This window comes from Colletes latitarsis, chromosome 4 (assembly GCF_051014445.1).
Source record: "Colletes latitarsis isolate SP2378_abdomen chromosome 4, iyColLati1, whole genome shotgun sequence".
Classification (NCBI taxonomy): domain Eukaryota; kingdom Metazoa; phylum Arthropoda; class Insecta; order Hymenoptera; family Colletidae; genus Colletes; species Colletes latitarsis.
Window position 1 is genome coordinate 31,636,555 of NC_135137.1, and position 25,823 is coordinate 31,662,377.

Consider the following 25,823-nt stretch of genomic DNA (forward strand, 5'->3'; position numbering starts at 1 on the left):
AAAAATCAACCAGGGTGGTAAAAGTTTTTAAGAAACCTTAACGAAGTCTCAATAGCAATATAAATGGTTGATCCCGCCTTATTTTTACTGTTTTTCACAAAATCACAGACAGTTTATATAACATAAACGTTACGACCCTTAACTTTGGTCCTTTTTGGTGTGCAAATCACGATACATTGTACCATCATTTTCATATCAGGTAATCAGGTGATTCTAATATTAAATAATCTCATGTTATAGGTCACAAAATGAAGAATGTAAATGGTGTAAAAAATTTTAAAAATTTATTCGTGCTTTGAATACAATTGCAAATGTTAAGTAATTATATCTTTGAATCATTATACATGTATTATATGTCTGACATACTAAAAAAAAGTGAAACTGAAAAGATAGATCAATATTCATAACATACTCAGAAACGAATTGTTTTGAAAAAAATACAAATCCAAATCCATAAACGTCTATCGAAAAACTAAAAAAAAAATAATTACGAACACTCACTCACAAATTTAGTTGCCAAGTCACAGTAATTAAAATAACTTAGAAACCATACAAGCAAGCAAGTTTGTCTTTACAAATATCAAATCATTCTATCCATTTAGTCGAGGACAACGACCCTTAATATTATCTATTAATTTAATAAGTTTTTCAAATAAAGCATTAATTCTAACAAATAATAAACTGAAATAATAATCCTATAAAATATAACAATTTGAAAGAAAACATTTCAACAATGTCATAATTAAAAAATTTCAAGATTAATAAAATATTAAAAGTATTAAGATTAATAAAATTTGGAATATATTTTTATAGATCAATTTCTTCAAGTATCGAAGTAAGAATAATATAACTCCCCAGACCCGATTAAACTATCGTTTGGATGCAAACACGTTCTCCAAGCAAGGGAAGGTTTCGAATCCAGCGACTTACGTTTTAATCGACTCGAATCTTCCGAACCCCTCGCGATTTTCGTTACCGAGGACGTAGACGCGAATGCTTCCAACGGTATTTGACCATCGATCAAGCCGCGTAAAAACCACTGGCTGTATCCCGTCGTTCCGCTTATTAACTAAGTCCGTGTTCCGTCGCGTAGAACGACGTAAGTCGTGGGCGCTGTCGGAAAAGTCGATATCGAAAGGCACAGAGGGCAAGTAACGCGCGGGGAGGAGAAGTGGTGCGTCGCAAGGGTGTCGAACGCCCAGGTCTCGTGACAAATAGAAGCTTTGTGCCGCGACAATGGGGAGTTTATTTCCGGGCCGGCTGGGGCTACAATGTAGGCACTATACTGTAATTAAATTCCCAAACCCAAGGATTCGGAGGTTATAGAGGACCAGAAGGAGGAATAGAGAAGGAGGGAGGAACAGAGACAGAAAGAGAATTTTGGGGCGGTAGTAGACAGGGGGTGGAAGAAGGGAGGGGAAAAGCAGAACCTTAGCATATTGCATACTGACCGGTCCGCAACGGTTTGGGTTTCTCGTGGCTGACGCCATATTGTTTGCTCTATGTTCATTCCTTCCTGCCTTCCTACCTTCCCTTCCGCAACCTCGAGCCAAGATGAAACGAATTCCACCTACGAATATCTTTGTCGATGAGAACAATGCGATCGAAGAGATTAGTCCTTACGTGTAGGCCGTTTCGATCCCTTAGATTTGATTCGAGACTCTCAACTATACTATCAGGCCCGACGGTTCTCATGTTATAGTTCATTAGCGTGTTCATTGCCAGGTCAAGGTTTTACAATTTTCCGCAAAACTAAAACTTTGATTTTAGACTAAATTAAAATTTGTTTCGGTACTTGTTTTTGTTACCTTGCTAAAATTCGCAAATCCTACCCAAATTTATTTCCCTCAACTTGAGAATTAATTTTTCTAGTTCCATAATAGTAAATCCTGCCACGAGATCTAGTTTTCTGAAAATGATTCACTTTATTTACTATAAAATCTCCTTTGTTAGATATTACTGGCTACCAGAAGCTTTTTAATTGTAGATTTAACTAATTCATTGACTTTTAAACAATATATTCGTGGAAAGCTTGGAATGTTTTGTCATTCAACTAATTTTACCGTAATCTCAATGAGTAATAGAGAATTGTAATCAATTGCTTATGAGCAAAGAGTAAAATGTATACATTCCACGACTATAAAAAATTACGATAATGCATATTTGAGAATGATCAAATTCTTCGTCGAACAAAAAAATGTATATCTATGTCTGACACATCTTAACATTAATGGGCACTTCGCCAAACACTTTATAAATGTTTCTGAAAACGTTCGAGTACTCGTTTAAATTTCCTAAAGTATTGAATTTTCGATTACCTTATTTCATTCCATTAATTAATTTAATTTATTACGACGAATAATGTAAAGAATTGATAAATGAAAATAATAATAGATAATTCCACCTAAAAAGAAAGTGAAATTGCATTTTGCAAGTGTGTTCATACATTCAAATTAGGACGGATATTATAATCTATTTGTCAACAACAGAATAATATACCAATTTGTTAATAAATATAAAACCCAGTATAAAGAACACAAAGTGACGATATTTTACGAATAAAACAATATCGTGTGTAAAGCGTAAATTTCAACGAGTATAAATATTATACAACTTTTCATCCGTCTAAGTCGCGCCAGGCACGAACAGCTTGGAAAATTAACAACGAAAGGCGTCGAGTTGTTTTTTAAAACGTGGAAAATGAGTTGTTAACGCTCGAGTGGAAGCGCATAATAATTAATTAAAAGGTCGTACCGCCTGTCGGATAATTATCGAGTTTGACAGAAATTAATATCAACGAACGATATTAATGACTGTTCTTCTCGCGAAACGAAACAAGAGCGTTGCAACGTGCAGTCGGTGTTAATTGTAAAATTTGTATCGTACATCGGCAATTTTGTCGCCTTTGTACCTGACAAATTATTTCCGTCGACAATTACGTTTTCATTTCATCAGCTGCGCCCGCGAAATAATTGTTTCGTATATCATTTACTCGATCGAAGTGTTTCAATCGTTCTGTATGAATAGTAAAAATTGCATATAATTTTGAAAACATAAAATACTCGTCAATATTAGATTGCAAAAATACTTCTAAAATTAAGAAAGTATTTAATAACAATTTACTATGATACGGTAAGAAGAAATATGTAAAAGTTAATATACAATAAAATTAATAGGGTAATAAATAAAGCAGTTAAAATTGTAGATATAATGTTAAGTTTTTAAAATATTTGATAATTGCATAAATGAATTTTCATTTTGATTTAAATGTAAACATTGGTATTAAAGGAATATGAATCATAAAATATTGAAATTTTTATGCAATTAGAGCAAATTAATTTCTGCTAGTATTACAAATTTTTTTCTACTCTGAATTATCTCTCTCTCCAAATTAAGTTATCTACATGGAAATGAAATAAACATTCTGGAAAATGTTGCTAACCGAATTTTATTAGTCCTTCGATAGAAAATATCATTTACTTCGTCTGTTATGAGAAGCCAAACACTGGGGCGATAAACGAGGGCACTGAAATATAAAGCCTCCGCACATCCTCGAGGCTTAATGGTTTTCTTGTACCAAACGAAGAGTAAAGAACGCGCTCTGTCTCTCGAAGATCTTGCAATTTATATTGGAAACGCTAACTGAAATCTTAGATACTTCGATCCCCAGACAGTGGAAATGTCTATCAATAACGAAATCGATGAAAAGAAAATTCCAAGCACTGGTAAAAAGTTTAATCCATCGATAAGGGTGAACAAACCATATCTATTTAACTTAACATTTAAAAACACACGACTGCGATCACCCAATGTATTGTTAATTAAACAAAAATAGTAGAATGTCGGTACTATGTCGACATTAAAATTGAAAAAATAATTGGTATATCATCGTAATTTAATGGAAGTGTTACTGAATTTCATAGTCAGTCGTTCAAGAATGCGTGATCCACGACTGTGTATCGTAGCTACTAATCTGACGGGTATGTTCGTGTAATTGGATTGATTGCTTAGATAAACGAAGCTATTGAACAACCAACACGAGAAGAGAGAGATGGAGTGGAGAGAAGAGATCGACAAAGCATTCCTCTAAGCAAACTCGAAACAGCTATGCATCTGAAGACTACGAAGAGAGAACTATACAATTAGGAAGTAGAACTCTATAGACACCACACTTTCCAGTAACACAATCATATTAGAAGCTCGAAAAAATTATATTTTTCAAGCCAAGGCCAATTTTAAAGTCACTTTTTTTAACAGATCTCCATTGATTCAACAAATTAGAAATAAACCATCACTCTCTGTTCAACCCTCCAAAATATCAAAAGCAAATACACAATTTTATTCAAAAATTTTATGGTCTGTGTTAGGTATACTGGGAAAATGTATATTTTTATTTTCAAAACACAAATCAACCTGAGATAAATTATCCAAAGAACAGGGATCCAGAGAGACTCTGCGATATTTCAACAAGCACGTTAAAAATTGTGTATCGATTTATGGAAAATGGTACTCGAGGTAAAAGACTACCTAAAAAGTAACATCTAGTCCTTTTTTCCACAAAACACAAACAAGTTCACGCGACGTTGTAGCTTCCATATTAATTCCCCGTCTCGATCAGGACTTTATTATCCTTTCGTAATAGCTTGAGCGTTACAGCGTATGAAAAGTACATCTTTCTCGTCGCTCCGTTTCTGATAGAGTTAATAACTTAATCGCGACGAGACCCGTTTCGAGCGGAGTTTCTTAAGGAGAGCAACCGGGCCGAGATCACGCGTCCCACGGCAAAACAAAGACAGCGTTTTAATGCAAGGGCAAACACATGTACGGGAATATTCCCTGACGAAAGACCGAGGTTGGTAACGGACGCGTATCGGGTAGGGGGGGGGGCAAAAAGAAAGTGAGAAAGGGACGGAGAGGCAGAAAAGTTTCGCGGGAAGAGCAGAGAAAGAGAGGCCAGACGAAAACGTTCGTGCGCGGCTTGTGAGGTCGGGGTTGGCTAAAATGAAAGTTGGAACCACGGCTTGCCGCAGCAAATCCGGCTTGATTAAAACACCGTAGGAGGAATCCCTTACCCCTTTAGTTCGTAGCCACCAGCTACGGCCCTATACCACCCTTCCTCCCTCCCAACCACCCACCTACGGTTTATTTCGACCTTCTTCGGTCGCCAAGGAGCGCGCCAACGTATAATCTTAATGCAGTCTTATACGAAGCGGAACGAGGCTATATTTCATTATAACCCCGCAGTCCTTCCGGAGCCCTTCGCGTGCAACCCTTTCCATTTCGACTACTATAAGCGCGAGACCGACCGGGATTTCGCTCCGAGATATCGTTCCGCGGAATGGGGGTCTCCTTCCGCACCAAACCAGATAGAAAACCGGAGGGTGCTACCGTTACGAATAGGAACACAGAGGGGGAGGTGGGGGGTGTAAGTATCGAAACGACGACATTGGCTAAAGTGCCTCGCCCGGAATGCTTTCCCTAATCTTTTCCCCATCCTGTCGAAAAACTACACCGGTCCCCGGGAGCGAACCGACGGAATTATAACCCGTGATCGCGTTTGATAATAAAGATGGCTGCTAAGCCGATGAACGTGAGGGAAACGGAGGTCCTCCGAGATCGATAAGTGGTCTATAATCTCAGACGGGTCCTCCTAGGTGCTAATTTGAGACGAGGATGCTCCGGAACCACCATTTTTGGTACCCCACGAAGAAAATATTTCTTTACGATAATATTTCTGGAGCCACTTTGAAGGCTGAAACTTTTATTGTTTATTGAATTGTATTATTCGAAGATCCATTTAGGTAAGCAAAAATAACCAAAGACATCCAGAATTTGAAGACTAAACAAGGACCCCCTTAAAAGTTCATTCACGAATTTATCCTTACAATTGTATATTCCACTTTAAACAAACGACTTATTTTACAAATATCAATAGTGAGAAAAAACGATGCTTCTAATTAATTTATTCGATCGAGCAATCTGTGTTACAAGACAAACGTGATTCGAGGGTTGAACATGTATTTTAATCAGACCCAGGAAATAAATGTTTTATAATAAATGGGTATAACAGATATGTTCTATAATCTCAAACTTACGATGATTTCAGTCCAGAAACTTACAATTATACATTAGTTTTCGATTCAGAAAGTGTGAAAGATAAAGACATGAAATTGAAGTGATCAATACGTAATTGATCTTTGTGATTTCAACGCGTGGAAAAAGTAAATTAGATACAGAGTTGGTCCGCCATGTTTTCTGATGAAATGGAAAGTAAATGTCGCTAACTCAGACCTAATTCAAACCTAACACAATAAATAAATGTTTTATAATAAACGAATATAACAGGCATATTCTATAATAATACATTTTTTATTCCTGAAACTCATGATGGTTTCAGTGGTATTTAATAATTCTTTAAAAATTGTATTTTTCATTTCCTAATTTGCGCGCAAGGTTAAGGATGTTCGATCGTCACGAGCCCCGCAGGTACACTGTAATGGCGATTATTTTACTCTCGGCTATTGAATCCGGTGTCGGCGACAATGGCGGGCAGAGTTACCGACCGACAGACGACAGAACCAAGGGATGCAACTTGGAAGCTCGAGGGGTAAAAAGCGAATGTATTTACGACATTACAATACCCCATGGGCTAATCCTCGCCACGGGCTGCGCCTAGGTTCGATCGACCCTTCTCCTTGCCCTAAACATCGCAATCTCGACGCAAGAACACGGAAATTCCAGCGAAACGGGGGCCCCTTAACTTCTTTTTCACCGTCGATCCCGAGACAAAGAGAACCGTGTCGAACGAATTTAATGCATTTATGACGCTGGAAATTAATAACCACTCGATAGAAGGTGTTTCCGGTCCGGAGATTTTCTTCCAACGAAAGAGTTTAATACAGGATCTCTCGCGCGACAGCGGAAAGGTGCATTATTAAGAGGCGCTCGAAAAGGCAAATTGCTTGTCGACGATCTCTTTATAATACGAGCTTTAAAAACCCTCGTCCATGGAACACCTTACCCGACCTGCCTTTCTTTCTCGAGGCCTAATTGACACGATTTTTATAAACTCCCCTCTGGTTACGGAGGGTTAAGCCTTCTTTTGTACTGACGCTAACACTTTCAGCCTACAGACCCTTCTGTAAAAGAGTCCCTTTGTAGGCAAAGAGTGCGACGATGTTGGTGCACAATTATGATTTTACATCCCACGCAAAAATGTTCAGACCCGGAGAAAGGAGCTTTCTGCCGCGACGACCCGCAACGATGATACGTCCACGACACGTGGCATTATTTCGACTTACCCCGGGATAGCCTATGGGTAGCCTACGTGTGTTTCACCTTTCGGATAATACTGTTGTATACTCGAACAAAATGTGCACGAATTCAGGGGACGTAATGTTTCAAACATTTTCTCAAGCCTATACAATTAATGCGTGAAATTCAAATCGAGGGGATGAAATGTAGAGAAGATGAAATACGTGTGAAATATTAATATACGAAAATTAGAAATGTGTGCCATTAATTTGTGAATTCGAAGAGGAATAAAATGGTACCAACGTTCTTTAATTTTCAATAACTCTAAAGGAAGGTGAATTATGTACGAAACATTAATACTCTATGAACTCTAGGCGAAAATTCGAAGTGTACGTAATAAATATTGCAAATTTTGCAAACTTTCTTTAATTTACATTAACATGTAAAAATTCAAAGTATATACGAGTGAAAGAAAATAAATTGCACTATTGCACTATGCTCTAACCCGATGGGAAAAATGTTTAATTAAATATCACGCGTAAAATAATGGGTAAAAATGATAGGGGAGATAAAATGAATTTTAGAGTTACTTGGTACAAAGGGTTACGGTTTTAACGATCGCTCCCTATCAGTTTTATGAGGTAACCGTTACGAGAACTTCAAATTGAGAGTCACTGACGTAAATATAGGTACAGGGGTGAAAACAGGGTGCGCATTCCAAAGCCAGGGATCTAGGTATCCTCGCGCATTCATTCATAAAAATTCACTCAACCGCGTGGCTACTCCCACTGAGAGAATTGGAGGGTTCGTTCCAACCCCGATCACTATGACAGCTCGACAAAGTTAAAGGGTACTGCGCTTCGTCTTTTCAGCTTTCCTCTAGAGGAAGTGGTCGCTAATATCATATCTTGGGGGAACGAAATTCCTTCCGTGTACGGAGAATTGTAAAACAAAAACTTCGATGTAAACAGAACGTTCTTTCGATTTCTTTCAAAATCTATCGACTTTTGTTTGCCTCGGTTTCACAAGGGTTCATGAAACCGAAATAAATCAAAAGTAGGTCCCTTTGACTCGACAAATATTTCGAAAGGCCAGAGATAAGAAACAAATTCTTACTTTCTGTACAAAGGTTAGTGTTAAAAATAGGCGAATTATAGAAGACGATTCTACACATTCTAAAAAATTGGAAATTACTAATTTATTCGAAAAGTAATGGAAAAGTTATGAAAAATCTGTTTTTAATTGCAATTTTTCGATTTGATGAAACAATCATTCCGAAACCACGCAGAAGATTATTATAAATTGGCATTCAGTTAAATAAATAAAAAATAAAAAATTGTCTCTATTGAAAGGAAATATTTTAACAAACGCAGTCTGAACAAGCATATTTTATTTAATATAAATGTGTTCGACTCATAATTATGGTCCTCTTCGGTACATTTATATTCATATGTTAGCAAATAAATTATATAAGAAAAATAAAATGTAATTAAATGAATATGAAAATGAAGCTACCATCCACTATTTACTTATGAATCACGTAATTTTATTACACGGTGATACTCATTGTAAATAAAACTCAGAGGTGTAATAGTTTGTTCCTACGAAAAACGGTTATGTTAAATGAACTTTGCTTGTCCTATATTTGTAATAATATATGTTTTAAGTATGACAACATAAACACCTGTATCAAGCTATTCAGATATAGAGCTATGTACCTTAACAAATGATAATTAAAAGTTCTTCTTCAAATTGGAAAACTAAATTCCTTTGATTTCTCGTTTAATCGCCACTGTACGTTTCTCCCGTTAAAAACGGAGTATTATCCCCGGGCTATAAGGGTTCTCCTTTAAGAAGGATGACTGCTCATAATCGTAATCGTAACTGTAACGGTCCCGTCGGTTCAGCCTCCTCAGATTTTAACATTAATATTCCAGCAGCGAGCAACGAATCGCTCGGAGGTTCGCATTCAGCGACGTTAATAAAGAAATCGCCAGCGATTTCGAAATGTCAGTCACCCGTTGCGTTTCCCACAGTCCGGCGGAAAATAGGGAAACATGGGAATAGCGTTTTAATATTTACGATGATCGTTGAAGATGAAGGCCAGTTTAGGTGGGCTTCGAAACGTGGAACGGTTTTATGAAAGCATAAAATAATACAACCCTTAAGGTCTCGCGACGGTGCTCTGTAATAGAGTTATTTTACTTAAATAAAACAAGTTCTTGAACGCTTAAAAATGCCACTTTGTATTTTAGCACTTTTACGAAAAAGGTGATTCGTATAAATAAGAAAATACAGTTAGAATAATGTTGACTCAAGCTATGTATAGGAAAATGTCAATGATTTAAAGTTTTTATTAAACTTACGTTTTTAACTGTTTTTTAAATGTTGTACTATTGTCCAACTTTGCATTGAAGTCGCTTTTACCGAGAGATTCTTTAAATATTTTACGTGAATATATATTTGAAAATTTGTTTGTAACAAAAAAGTTGTTAAATTTAATTTTCGATTAATTATTTTATACTTAGCGTTCCCCAACTACCCTTCTCCCAACAAGAATTTTGTAGTATTATATAGCTAATATTTTAAGTTAGTTTCCTCTAAAGGTACATTCTAAATTTTATCACTACCATTTCAGTCCATTTCCCATAAATTGAAACAAATACATTTACCAAAGGAACTATCCAAAGTGACAATAACTGATTTTGAATAACTTTGTAGGCCTGTTTCTATGTTAAAAGAATACAAACCTAAAATCAGGAAAAACCTATTGAGCTTAGGAAAAAAGTGTAAAATAAACATAAAATTACACATTTTTCAATAAATAATACACCTGTACAAACGGATTTTAAAAATACACATTTGGTAAAGTATATATTAAAAATAATATGTTTTACTTGATTTTTCGAGTAAAATGTTACAATACAAATGCAATTATTTTTCTCATTCTTCCATTTCTTTTGCACATGGGTTTATTGTTGCAATATAATAATGTACAGTCTATGATACTCAGAAGTAAGCTTTTAAACAGTCAACGAGTTTTTCACATCAGTCCAATAGTTTGTAAGATTACCTCGAACAAACGAGCATATAAAGTATAAATTTAGTATAACGAATATTTTTGTTTAATGCATATCTCCAGATTCAATATTCTGTCTGCGCGAATGTTGTGCGTCCGTGCCAAAGGATATACAATATTCATATAGCAAACTTCCGTCCGCATAAATTTAGGATGTTCATCCATGTAATATGTCTATAGTATTACATTTACATCTCTGTTAAATGGGGAATATTATAAAAGATTTTCAATGTCTATTGCAAAGGGAAATTAGATTTATAGTAATATATTATTAATTCAATGCTCTTATAATTTGCAAATTATACTACCTTTCATTTATAAAATTATAAAAATGGTTAAGTTTATTATTATCGCATTGTATTACTAGATTGCATTACTCTTCGTGAATTTTCTTTTATCAAACTTGCAGCACATTGAAATAAAATAATTGCTACTTAATTATAATTTTAATCAATATAATATTGTTTAAATTCAGAATATTTTCAAGTATTATTTTACTTTATGTTGTAAAAAATTATTCAGTACAAAGATACAAAATAACTTTAATAATTATTCGGTATATTATAGCCACTTTTATACTTGACTAAGCATTACCACGACCATATTCTAAGTATATATTATCGAATTATTAAGAAAAATTTAGAAAATCTAACTTATATCATTAATTGAATACCTTAATATTATATAAAATATGTAAAGGCATCATTAAATATTTAAATCTATTTTCCACAAAACTATATGTGCTGTATCTATCAATGTGTATCTATCCAGAAAATATAAATTTTAAAAGTAACGTGATCTCGTTTAATGCAAATCTTCTTAACGTTTCATAATTGAATTTGTCCAATAAAATATTTGCAATCAGTAGAATTAATCTACGAGCAGCATCTGGTACTAGTGGTACCATCTCTGGTCGTTTTCTTCACTCTCGTGGTGGCGCACATTCTTTATTGATTTTCAAAACTGTACGCTTCCTTCTTTTCTACGATTATCAGCAAATTTTAAAATTAATATGAAGGAAAGTTGTTCGTTAGATGTAAAACATATCGCTCTGACAGTACAATTCTCATCGGATATTTGTGATAAGAAACTTCTCTTGCGTTTTCTTACATGACAAATAAATGCTGTTAATTTAAAATATTAGTATAATGAACATTATTAGTTGCAAAATTTAATACACATTTAATGAAGTAGAATGAATGAAAGGAATTTAAAATCATGAAAAATTAATTTCTTGTTGTGTTTTATAAATTTATAGAGCAACTGTCTTCAAATCGGAAGCGAAAAATATTTTTCTTCTCAGATTCGACCTTACAACATCGACTTTATCTTATTCACGGTCTCATGGAACCCCTTGGCCTCCTTCCGTTATGCGCGCCGTTGGCTAAATAGCTAACTTCGCACAACTATCCCAATAGATTATGATTATTGTGGAGGAAAGCTCTGATTTATGCAATTATCATAAATTCAGTTCCGCCCACCACCTTGCGTATGCTTAAGACGCCTCCGACCGTAGTTCCATTCACAGGATTTCAATAGCAAATTATTTTCCCGTAAAGCACGTGCATTCACCCTAACGAAAGATCAAAATTTAAATAAACGTATTGTCCACCTGTGTTTCACTATCAACGAAACTGTTTGAATATTCATATAAAAATAATTATTTTTCCAACTGAGAATAGAAGGACACGTTCCTTCATTTTGTTAGATTGTTTCGTTCGAAAATTGGGAGGCTTAAATTACGATCATAGTAAAAAGAAAATTATTACAATTTAAATAATATGCAACTCATTTTATAATCTATTCACACTCTAAAATTGAAACAAATTAAAATTCACGTGAATTATAGATAGGAATTATTGAAAATATAAATTAACTGGAAACTTTACATGGATTGAAGTAAAGAAAAATATCGAATTGCATTAATTTATGTTTCTATTGTATAAAAATACTGTAATGTTAAGAATTTAAAATCTTGTAATTCGCAATTTAGTCGATATTCTGAATAATTTACCGAACATTCAACGAAAGTTTCTATCTCACGAACTGAAGTACCGACCTCGTGAAAAATCAGTGGCTTTGCAGCGCATTCTATGCTTCAAGACGGTAACACCAAGAACCACATTCCATATAACCATCCAAAAAACACTACATTTCAATTAAATTCGAGAACAAAGTAAATTCCGAACCTGAAAGATATTTGAACATTTCTACATTAAAATATAAAATATTACAGAATAACGTACGAGTATAAATTGGAAAATTTTAGTAAACTACTGTAACTATGAAAACATTCTGTATTAGTTCCATGTACTCTAGCATCTTGGTAATATATACGAAGTTTCGAATTCCATTTATTTTGACAGGCTAAGATTGACTTATTATTGTAAAAAGCGCTAGAATGTTATCCAATTCTGAATCGATAACGTGGAATGTGACACGAAAATGGTAAGGGTACTCTGGAGCCCCCTGAGTTGTAAGGCAGAAACTCTCATCAAATATCCAGTCGTCTCTCCTACATCTCGTCTGTGGTTTACGTATCTCCGTATTCGTCGATAATGGAGATTCCCTTCCGTCGGTAATCTACCTTACCGATGAAGTTGACCTTGAACCGATCGGTAACTTTCGAAGAATCTCTAGTTAAACCATTGTTGGTAAGGATGTAACAATACCACCGTCGGTAATGCATCAATAAATATTTTCGTAGCATTTCATTTAACAAAATTATTGCTGACTATTGCTATCGCGTATTTAAAAATTGCAAATAACTGAAATACTTATAATACACTCTTTACAAAAATATATTTTATTATCAACAGATGATACAGACGCGGGGGAATTTACTATTGATTGGTAACACGAATGGTCCAATTTTACATATCTCATAAGGTATACAGAGAACAATAACCATCAAAAACATACATTTCAACGAACACTATCAAAAGAAAAACATTCATATAATACAAAAAACGTGATTGTATAAAATACTTAAATGTTTCTGTGATATGCCTATCTGTATAGACATTATTATTCTCCTATAGGGAATAAACTCGACTAATAGACAAAACTTTTGTGACATATTACAATTATTTTATAACCAATCAAGCCAGGACACTGTCAATTTTAAACATTAAACGTACTAACCATTTTACATAGTTAGAGGAAATTCCTTCCCTCTCCAATTACGCGGCTCAAACTTTGCAAACTTCGTCGGCGAATCTCGGTGGGAACAGGTTTGAAACTCCTCGAGAAACTTTAAAAATCGTTATTTTACAGAGAAGCCGAAGCTTCCCCCACTGAGTTACGTGGATCCCTCTTCATGACTCTCTGTCGGATAAAATGGAACGAAAAGGAAACAAAAGAGCAGCCATACAGCAACAAGAAAAAGTTTTTCAATCAGCCAAAATAGATATCCCCGCGCGTGTTTAAAGTTGTGTAAAACAAATCACGTTTCGTTATGCGTGAATGAACAGTGCTGTTGAAATATGTAGCTTCGTGAAATGATGTACGATGAGATATTATTATTATCTCGTTTTAAATTGCGAGTACATTTATGAAGAAACGAAAGCGTTTCAACGAATTTAATAACTTGCACGGTACAACGATATTATCGCTGTCAAATATTTTTAAATGACAAGCTTGTACATATTGCTGTGAAACGAATGTTTAAGTAAGAACACTTCTAATTACAGCACGACAGAAATGGTGGAAATAAAGTTAAAAATTATCTACGCCGCCGACGCGCGTGAATTCCAGCTTACGTCGACATTTATACGAGTAATAACAATGTTCCACGTGCCGAATGATCGATAAAAAAACCACCGGGGTAAAGTAAAACGTCAGCAATTTATGCGGTTACAATGGTTCCACTTTACGTTTCACGCCAATCCCATTTTTTTTACGTTTAAAAGGTCGTTTGCTCGCTGCTCATTTCATCCATTTTACGCGGAAATTACGAGTTATTATAATCTAACGTTTCGCCCAAAGGTAAAACAGTCATAGCACAACATTTTCGAAATATTTTCGAATAATTGTCAGTAATAACCCGCCATCGTCCAATTTAGACGCTTTCACCGTATAAGATATCCCAGCTACTAGAGTAAGAAATTTTAAGAAATCTTATTTCGATATTTAATCAAAGATAAAAATCAAGAACGACGAAATTGCGTCTGTAATTATTATATTTTCCGACTGATACGAAAAGTATTGTAATTGTAAGCAAAAAAAATTACGAATTTTATTTGTGAGCGTTGCCTCTTGTAATTATTTGGATTTTCTGGCACACGTTCGTTATTTGTAAAGATCGCAAACAAATATTTTAAATAAATTGTGAATTAAAATCAAAAGTGAATTAAATTTTGCGTAAAGCATTTTAGGATGTAGAATGAACCTTTAACATTTGATGCATTAATAGCAGAACGCTCTGTATATTTCACTTTATTGCTTCCACTGCGTATAATAATGATTTCAAACACGAATCTATTTAAAATACATAAACACGCATTTTTATGAACGTTTTAGTATTATTAATCGATGAATGTACACATTTACAATATTCCAAAGGTGAATACTAAGATTTGATTTAGAAAAGTATTTTTAGTTGAATGTTTTGAAGCTTTACAGCTTCATAAAGATCGCCATGTTAAGCACACTCTCAGCGTCTAAAGATTATCGGAAAAGAGTCTAGGTCTTCTTGAGTTTTCAAACGATCTACATTGCGATCCATCGCGAAACGTGATAATAAATGAATTTTTAACAGAGCACTACAGAATCTCGTCATGATTTAATGGATCGTAAGTAGAAGAGAAGAAGAGAAAATCTTCCACTGCGTATAATATTGATTTCAAACACGAATCTATTTAAAATACATAAACACGCATTTTTATGAACGTTTTAGTATTATTAATCGATGAATGTACACATTTACAATATTCCAAACGTGAATACTAAGATTTGATTTAGAAAAGTATTTTTAGTTGAATGTTTTGAAGCTTCACAGCTTCATAAAGATCGCCATGTTAAGTCTTCTTGAGTTTTAGAACGAACTACATTGCGATCCATCGCGAAACGTGATAATAAATGAATTTTTAACAGAGCACTATAGCATCTCGTCGTCATTTAAAGGATCGTAGAAGAGAAGAAGAGAAAGTAAGAAAAATAATTGCATATTTTTGTAAATTGAACAATAAGTTGAGATTTTTAGTAACTCATTCGTGCATCACTTACCTTTTTTGGTGAGGGATGTAGAACGGTTATCGGAACCTGTCGAGGGGTTGGAACGAGTGGCGTTTGGATCGGCTCCTTCGCAGAATATAGTGGCAATTTTGTCTCTCTGTTGCTTGGCAGTTCGAGCAAATGCTGTATAGAATGGTTTTGCCTCGTCTTCTTCGATGCCATGCTAAACAGAGAACAAAATAAACAGTCGTTGTCTATATTTATTTATTTATTTAACGTCTTTATTGCACCGTTACGGAACAGAGGAGAAAGAAGGAAAATACACATAGTAACATACTGCAACCAAAGTCGAACATCATTGGAATAAATTCTTGTTGGAATAGACATTTCTAGACTTATTGGCATAAAATTTCATTCCACGACGCTTCTCAAGATAAAGAAGAAATTGGGCGGCATGCATAAATAACAGAGTTCATTCTCAATAAAAATGAATTCGAATAAAAACTTATTCCAATAACTTTCGTTCAGAAGAATGTCGATATTTTTGTATAAAAAAACGAATTTTCAATCGGGCAAATATTTTGCGGGAATTTTTACATTTTTATCTTTTCGTTACAGACGTATACATTTTCATGCATTTCTTATAAACTTATAAAATGCATGACTTGAAAATGTTCGAACGAATATTTTTTTTTAAATTTTCAACAGATTTCCTTTCATTCTGATTTTTAAATTGTTATTGGATAAAATAGCATTTAATAATATTTAATCTGTTGTATTTAAAAAACAATTGGTATTACCGTCCTGGTTCGAACAAAAAGTGAAGTATTATTTCGATAAATGTGGTTTGAAAAATATTTTTATTAGCGAATAAGGAATAATATTTCAATAAAATCATTATTCTTTATTTGTAAATAAATATTAGGATTCACTGTGTATTCCTTATTCTTTACTAAGAATAATAACTTTTTTATTAACCTTTTATAACCTAAATTGAAATTATGAGGTTCCAACAAACGATGATAATAAGCTCGTGTAAAAATAATAAATATTTCGACTAACTCTTAGCATACCTCGATTTTATATTCCAACCATTGATTTATCGTTTATGTTATCTCACGCATCAACCCTTTATTCCAAACTTATTTCCACTGATTTGAAAATCTAGATGACGGCAGTACTGTATGTAATAATTCTAAATATGTACATAGCCATACAGCTACAGTGGGAATGAAAGGTTGAAATATAAACAATCAGAATTAATGAAGCAATTGTTACAGCACAATACAGTAATCATGGACGCACGAACATACTACTTAAATTGAAATCTTTCAGTGAAACAGACAGATTCTCAAAATCGATTTTCCCGAAAACGAACCGCCCCATGCGGAAAAACGTTATTCTATATTTTCGACTGACATTTACACGGTAAAATTGCTCTCCGTCCGACTGTATTTCCCAAACCACTCTTTAATGTAATATGATCTGGTAATCATTTATTGCATTTATGAATAGTGCAACAGTCACTAATAACGTAATCACGATACTGATTGTTGCATAACGAAATATATGGCGGACCGCAAACTCTGAATAGTAAATACGGTGTAAATGGTTTCATTAGGATCGCTGTAAATTTGATCAATTACGGGTCTCTATTTTATCATTTACGGTCGCAGCGCGACTGAAATATTTTCTTCTGAGAATCTATTTAGTAAATTCACTTCGAGTCGAGGTAAGAAATAAAACGAAGAACTATTCTGTGAGCGATGTAATCGTAATATTCGATCCCCTTGGGGGCCGGGGGAGGGGCGGAATATAAATTGTAAACATTATAATTATCAGGAGTATCCGAATTTCGGTGTAACAGCGCGGGCAGATCCCTTTTTCCAGCAGCGTCGTGGAACTGGATATCGGATAAAACTTTCGCATTTAACTTTTCCGTCCTGCAGGGGAAACGGCCAACAAAGCTCATCACCGGAAACTTTTCCGAGACAAAGAGGAACGAACGGGAGCAGAAAGAGATGGGAGATGACGCGCGCCGCGACGGTGACCACGATATAAACCTAGTCTACACCACCATCTCTCTGCTAACGTTTTGAACCCACGATCGCGCTCCATCCACGTATATTTATCTACTCGACGTTCGATAAATAATTAATCAAACAGATCGTCGTCCTAAAATACACTTCGCATTATTCGAAGCGCACTTCTCGCGCGCTTGGAACCATAAATAAACACGGAAAACATTTCACTCGAATTATAGATAACCAATCAAGCGAATTGTTAAATTTTTATTTATTCTTCGTAAAATATTTCGTTCGTTGTTCGAAGTTTCGAGGTAAAAACAAAAATTTTGTCCGTCTCTGAGTGTAGAGAGGTTCGATGTGAATTATAATTTTTCACAGTAAATATATTACACGGTAATGTTTACAGAGTGTTCCGCCATACCTGGGAAAAATTTTAATGGGGGATTCTGGAGGCCAAAATAAGACGAAAATCAAGAATACTAATTTGTTGATTGAGGCTTCGTTAACAAGTTATAAACGTTAAAGTAAGAATCGACCTTACATCCAATGTATATTTTTTGGGCACATTTTTCTGAGGTTTTAAAGCTCCATTAATACGCATTGTTTGAATTTTGAATCATTCAAATCCTTCAATTCGTCCAGAAGTTGTGATTTTTTAAACATACGCATGAAATTTCGGGGGGAATATTTTTGGCCACACAGTATATTTTCAGTAAAGAATTTTTTTCTTGGAAGTGCGTAGGATTTCGGGGTAATGTGTACTCACCAAAAATGATTATAATTGATCGTCACACCTAAAAATAATTTTTTTAGAACGATATGAAATTTTTTTTTTTCGCCGAAAAATTTCAGCACCTACCCCTATCGATTTTTCTTAAATTTTCATTTTTCATTTTTAATAATTTTGTTTGACGCCCTACGGAAAAGTTGTCTAATACTTTTTTATAGGTACCCATAAGCTCTACTTCAGAAAAAAGTTTCATTGAAATATATTCACTACTGTAGGAATTATGGCTGTTTGAAAATTGAACCATTTTTATGGGGTTTTTCTAATATTACGGGGTCAAAGAACAACCTTTCGAATATTTTTATAATTTCTACATATTCTACACTAAAATACGCGATGTTTGGCTTTTTGAACCTTAAAATCATCCAATCCGTTCAGAAGTTATGATGTTTTAAAGATACGCATGATATTTCAGGGAAACATATCAATGTATGGTCAGACATTGTATTTTCAGTAAAGAATTTTTTTCTCGAAAATGGTTAGGAATTCGGGGGTATGTCTATTCACCAAAAATGCTTGTAATTGACTCCTGCAACTAAATATAATTTTTTTAATATGATTTGAAATTGTTTAATTTCGTCTAAAAATTTCACACCTACTCGAATTTTTATCTCGAAACTGCGTAGGATTTCGGTGGTATGTCTATTGACCAAAAATGATTGTAATTGAGCCCCGCAACAGAAAATAATTTTCCCAGAATGATTTGAATTTTTTTAATTTAATTTTTTAATAACTATTTAATGGAGCCTCAGTCAAGAAATTGATATTCCTGATTCTCGTCTTATTTTGGCCTCTAGAATCTCTCATTAATATCTTTCCTAAGGGTGGCCGAACACTCTGTATACTTGAAAATCTATAATTAACCAGGGAACTTGAAAATTTAAAAAATGTTAAAACCGCGTGCACACAGCGTAGTTCGTCCGTAACTCAAAACCGCTTTTCGTTGGTGCCGTAATATCGTTTGAGGGGATGAAATCACCCCTCGAAAAAAATGCAGATTTTTCTTTTACGCGGATTAGCTGCGGAACAGCGAAGTTGATCGGAGAAAGTTTAAACAAAAGTTGCATCTTTTTTTAAAGCTAGAAAATTGCACAGCAGTAATTATCGAAAAATCCATCCGTACTCTGCCTAAACAAATATTCAACGTACAAAGAGGGACGGTTGTTGCATAAATTCGCGAAGCACAGAAAGTTGGATGTAAATGTTTATAATAAGGGGTAACTTGAAAATCGTGGTTTTTTTAATAATTTGTATGTAGTTTCCCAGGTTTAAAACAATATGCCACTTTTATTTCAACTGTTTTTCGATGTTTCTCACAGTATTTTGGCTATTCTGCGAAAATGAAAAATCTGCGTTTGTTTCAAGTGAAACTATATTATGGCACCAACGAAAAATGATTCTGCGTTGCTGATGAATCACTCGCATGGAGTGTTTCAAAATTTTCTAAATTTCCTGGTTCCCTAATACGTACGAATGAATTTAGAAGCTGCTCTGCAAAATGAAAACTATTTTTTCAAAAACCGTCGAGTCAATCACAATGCACTTTCTGTGTAACTGTAAGCCTAATAAAGCATCATCGTTAGTCAGTTATAGCTAAAGTTAAAATTACTGTTTTAGTAATAGACACAGTTAAATTTGCGTTGAATAACTAAATAAATAATCGTATTGGGTTTCTATTACATATATTAAATTTTCGTATGCTATTTGAAACATCAAAGTATTAAAATAAACGAAAACCATTTGTAAACAAGCTATTATTTAGCTTGCAAAGGATTAACTGGTTTTAATTATAATATAATATTTAACTTTTGTAAACTCAAATATAAAATAAATAATCCTTTTCAATTCCATTTGATTAGTGTCACAATTTAATAAATAGTAGGAATACAATAATGTAAGAACTCAAAACATTTTTATTTTTACTGAATTTTCAATCAATATTGTCCTAGACGCTGAATTTTTTCTATTATTTACACACACTACTATCGTTTGGTTTTTTTCATTAAAAATGCAAGAACTGACAAATGTACAAAATCCATATACAGGGTGTTCGGCCACCCCTGGGAAAAATTTTAATGGGGGATTCTAGAGGCCAAAATAAGACGAAAATCAAGAATACCAATTTGTTGATGGATGCTTCGTTAAAAAGTTATTAACAATTAAATTCAAAAATTTCACATCGTTCTGTAAAAATTATTTTCGGTTGCGGGGGTCGATTATAATCATTTTTGATGAATACACATATCCCCGAAATCCTACCCAGTTTCGAGAAAAAAATTCGAAAAGGTGTGAATTTTTTCGACAAAATTAAAAAATTTCAAATCGTTCTAAAAAAATTATTTTTGATTGCAGGGACCAATTATAATCATTTTTGGCCAATAGGCATATCCTCGAAATCCTAACCGTTTTCGAGAAAAAAATTCCTTACCGAAAATATAATTTCAGGCCAAAAATGCTTCCCGTAAATTTCATGCGAATCTGTAAAACGTCATAACTTCTGAACGGATTGGACGATTTTAATGTTTAAAAAAGCAAACTACGCGTATTTTGATGGAGAATATGTACAAATTGCAAAAATATTCGAAAAGTTGATCCTTGATCCCGCAAAATGAGAAAAATCCCATAAAAGTGGTCCAATATTCAAAGAGCCATAACTCCTACAATAGTGAACATATTTCAATGAAACTTTTTTCTGAAGTAGAGCTCATGGGTACCTACAAAAAAGTATTAGACAACTTTTCTGTAGGGTGTCAAACAAAATTACTAAAAATGAAAAAGGAATTCTTAAGCAAAATCGACAAGGGGGTAGGTGCCTAAATTTTTCGGTGAAAAAAAAAAATTTCATATCGTTCTAAAAAAATTTTTAAGTGTGGAGATCAATTATAATCATTTTTGGTGAATACTCATACCCCCGAAATCCTACGCACTTCCGAAAAAAAAATTCAGTAGTGGCGGAACTTTAAACGTTAATAACTTCTTAACGAAGCCACCATCAAAATTTTGGCCTCTAGAATCTAGCATTAAAATTTTTCCCAGGGGTGGCCGAACACCCTGTATAACACTTTTACATAGTGGATCTAAAGGAAATTACAATTAAATAGTACGGACACAAATATAGGTTTAATAAAAATTTTAGAATACGTCCAAATCGCGGTATAGAATTTTTCTAAGTACCGTTTTGTTTTTCTGATATTTATTACATTCGTCGTAATTAGTTCTACTCATTCCACGATTATTCAGATCATTATTACCGAAAATGGTCCAAACATGGGACCAACATAATTGCCATCAAGAAAATTAAGCTATACTTGCGTAGCTAAATTGTAAATTATTTATTGATTATTCGATACGCGAGCATGCACCATAAATATTTCTATTTTAAAAGAATATGAAAACGTTACTGAATATAAAAAATTAATTGCCACTCGCTACGAATAATAAAGAAGTAAATTATCCAATGATTGTTAAGCAAAAACTTTAATCGCGTTTTCCCTCGAACCTGGTTTTTTTCTGAATTGTTACATATTGGACTGACACAACGATATCATTCAAGCGCTTTTGTAAACGATTCACTTCTGTCACTATCGTGAACGATTTCCAGGGTACAAAGACTCAAACGAAAGGACATAGTGCTTCTCGCTACGAATGCTTCAGCATGAGCAAAAAGTAATGCTCTTCAATGGCTCAGGACGTGATGGTGTGCATTTATGTGTGTTTAAAGTCGGCTGCTCGTGCTGGTGGCGGATCGCTCAGCGCGCTTGTCGGCCACCGGGGGAGACGGTGGGGTAACTCACCCCCTGTGGCCTCCGCGAAAGTTTGTTCTCTTGCGTGTTTACGCACGCGCCAAATCGTCCACACACGCTCGACCAAGTGCACTTACGTGCACGATGTCGGTGAACATTATGACCGTGACCTTACCGACCGAATTCGAATAGAAAAACTAGAGGAAGAGGTCTCGATTAACGCGAGTTCAAACACCGCCAATTAGGAAACAACGTCAGGTAAGACGATCGGGTAAATGCAAAGAAAAACTCAATCAATGCGTGGTCCGCGAGATATTTTGGCTCTGACTGTAATAATTTGAAACTATTTTATTTAATTAACTTGGATTCGAGGACATAGAAAATAACAATGTCGAGAAACTGGATTCAAGGAACAATCTCACGATTAGAGGATACTTAAAGAATTGGAAGACATACTTTTTGAGAAAGATTACTTGTTATTCTATAAATTATTTGAAACATAAACAGTGCCCTTTCACAGTGACATAGAATCTGTTATAATCATTTGCCAGAAATGTTCTCCATTCTTGCAATTAATACTTCTACTAAATACCACACGAAGTATATAATTTAAAGAATTTCTGAATATTATTAAAACATTTTTAAAAGAATGGACTAAGATATTGGACTTATTAAACTACATACATGGCACCAGTAGCGAATTAAAAAAGCTGGACCAAATGAATTATGACCTAAACCTCGTCTCCTATACTCGACTAGTGAATGTTTACTTTCGATTCAATATGAATATCCAAGCATGGTGGATTTTTATGAAGACATTTATGAAGAATGAACCGAGTGTTCAGACTCGATTTTATACACCTTCTCTTAACACAAAAATTAGGCGTTTTATTTAAAAATTTAATTGCGAACATAGTATACTTTCCTGTACGTTTTAATTTAAGTACCAAATGTACTCTAATGTGTCCAAATCCTTAAGTAATTTATACCCGTAACGGTACAATATTTGTACTTTATTTTAGAGCTTCGAATTACCCTATCTTTGTTTATAAACTATATTTAATATCGACCAATATCTCTCGCGCAGTCTGCTTGTCTTCGTCTTCGTAGCGGTCGATTCGATACGTTCTACTGCAGTAGGTGCAGATACGTTTAGTCAGACGTATAAGTAGTACAAAGTGTCAACTCGCCAGAAATAAACGTCAAGAAAATAAACCCCGCTGAAAATCTAATTTTCTTTCGCGGGTATACAGCCATCAATTTTACACTTAGAAAGTGGTAGCTATTTCCAAGCAGCGCGGAAATAAACAAGATTGAACATGAAATCACCGCAACTAAATCCTATTACAACGATTACTTTCAAAACTGGTATAAATTTTATTCCTGTACACATTTTAATTCAATTACTTAAAAACTGGTATGCCGCGTACAAACATACGCGCCGAAATGTACATTTATACGCTTTGTGCGCGGAACAGATGAAATGGGTATTGATTTTTGTAATTTCAATAGAGATATTTCGAAACTAGAATACTCTGAGCTTCTTTTATACGAAAATGCTAGTACTTTCTTGTAGAAAAAAAGTGTGCAAAATAGTACGTGCTTTAAATAAGTAATTGATAATCTCGCGTAGCAAAATTGGAGTACGTTTCACGATATAAATATCTATTAGAGTAAGAAGAAAAATTAACTGTCTTCGTATAGATTACGATATTAAACTAAAATCCTTTTATTACGCGAGTTGTAAGTAAATGTCACAGCTAACCAAATATAGCAATACATACGTCCCTACTACTTGCACAATATAAAATATCGCAAATGAAATACTTTTTAGCTTCTACTGCATTTCCTTCCAATGTGTGTTGCTAGCCAAATATATACATAAAATGTTACCTCTACCTTTCTTGGAACTTTGTTTAATTTAAAATTCCAGGATCGAATAAAAAATTAGTAATTTCAACGAACACATTTAAGTTGCGCGTATTTCAGGTACAAAATTAATATGACATTAAAATTTCATTTCGAGCTACTTTTTTAGCATAACGCAACTGTAATACCATCGTAATTAAGCCACCGTTGCCTAATTATATGATTGGACAGCTTCCAACTAAAATTTATTCTACTTTTCCTTTACCCTTCACAATGAGTTTATAACATGTAACACCCATTGAATAATATTTGAAAATTGATATTCGTTGCTTCCTTTTTTGGCCGATGCGCTTTAACAAGATACCTGTAAAATTTACAACGTCAAACAAAGGTAAATATTTTAACAATGTTTCTGACCTTCCATTACTTCCCGCCGGAGGCAATAAAAAAATTTGGGTCATAGGAAACAAATGATGCTGCAGGTAGTAACTGGAAAGCTCTATAATTGCTTTCAAATTACACGAATGGGGGATATTTCACAATATTGGCTGCTGCGCTAGTGATTCGATTTGAATTTACTTGCATCTCTAGCGAGGACTAAATGTGATCCCCCGCTCATTCTTCGTAAACGTAATATCAGTGAATCGATTATCCGTGTACTGTTAATTTGAATTTCGTTTTATGGCTGTTTCGCGTATTCTGATGAAACGATACTGATAAAAAGTATACTTCAATTTCATTTGAACAAGACTTCCCATTCGAGCAAACATATTTATTGATTTCTTACATTTTCTTAACCGCACGTGCACTTTCAATAATTATTACATTGGAACTATCGAAGTGAGATCGATTCGAATTGAAAAAATATTATATTTCAATCAATCTGACCATCATTAATAATAAGTGGCCTATTACGAAAATAGAATAATTACATAAAGTATAGATATTATGCTTATATAAAGAAGATTCTGTTGTATTACAATTTTGCCTACTTTGCTTCTATGTTGAACAAATTGTATTTGAAAATAATCGAAAAATTGATATAATTTTGCACTACACGAATCGAGATTAATTGTGATCCATACAATACACGCTGCATGAAAAAATTGATTGCATCGCTTCAATAGTAACTTAAAGCTTTTGGTTGATTTAAATCAGTTTCATTCAACGAGGGTTAAAATTTTTTTTTTGAATAGGAAGTCGCCAAATGGTAAAAATTGTTCAAAGCTTGACAAGTGCTACAATATGCGGGCAACAAATTTTGCAATTTTTGCGTACAGTGACACAAGGTGATTTAATTATTTTCCCTTGAAACAAGTGAAACAACATGAGAGTATTATGTTTTTTAACGAATTTTCATGCATGTAAAAAGCATTTAATTTTATAGGATTTTGCGTTATGAAATTTGAATATTTCAAGACTTTTTAATTATTAATTTGTTTTAAGTTATTAGGATAGTTCAATATAGTTCAAATAACATAAATTTTCTATAAATTACTTATTCTTAAAAGTTGCTCATAATCCCCTCGCATAATTGCAGCAGGAACATTAACGTCACAACCTTCTAATGCAAACAACGTATCACTATACTCCTGGTGGCTATACCTTTTCATTTGCGGTAATTTGAAACAAGTTTAGAGTTAGAAGATCTTAAGATCAATGGGCAATGTTTCAAACACTAACACAAGGAGAATTGACAAGAAACACCAAACAGGTATGATTTCATATATTATTCAAAAAACTAATAACGTGTTTTTTTATATCTGCGAATATTCGATTCAAAGGGGTGAATCCATAGGGTTTTCGTAGAAAATTTAATTGGGAATAATTAACAAAAATTCGCTAAATAATAATTTTTACGCAATGGAGGATTCCCCTTTCTTCTAGTT

The 25,823-nt window shown here is 34.0% G+C and overlaps 1 protein-coding gene across 4 annotated transcripts in view; it reads right to left on the bottom strand.

Annotated features, from left to right (window-relative positions):
• LOC143340790 (uncharacterized) overlaps positions 1-25,823 on the bottom strand; it is a 509,578-nt gene that overhangs the window by 471,925 nt on the left and 11,830 nt on the right. For all 4 annotated transcript variants that reach the window (XM_076763086.1, XM_076763085.1, XM_076763087.1 and 1 more), the window contains exon 2: positions 15,560-15,731. In XM_076763086.1, coding sequence (XP_076619201.1) covers positions 15,560-15,730 — 171 coding nt within the window. In that variant the 5' untranslated portion in view covers position 15,731. The remainder of the gene's footprint in view (positions 1-15,559; positions 15,732-25,823) is intronic.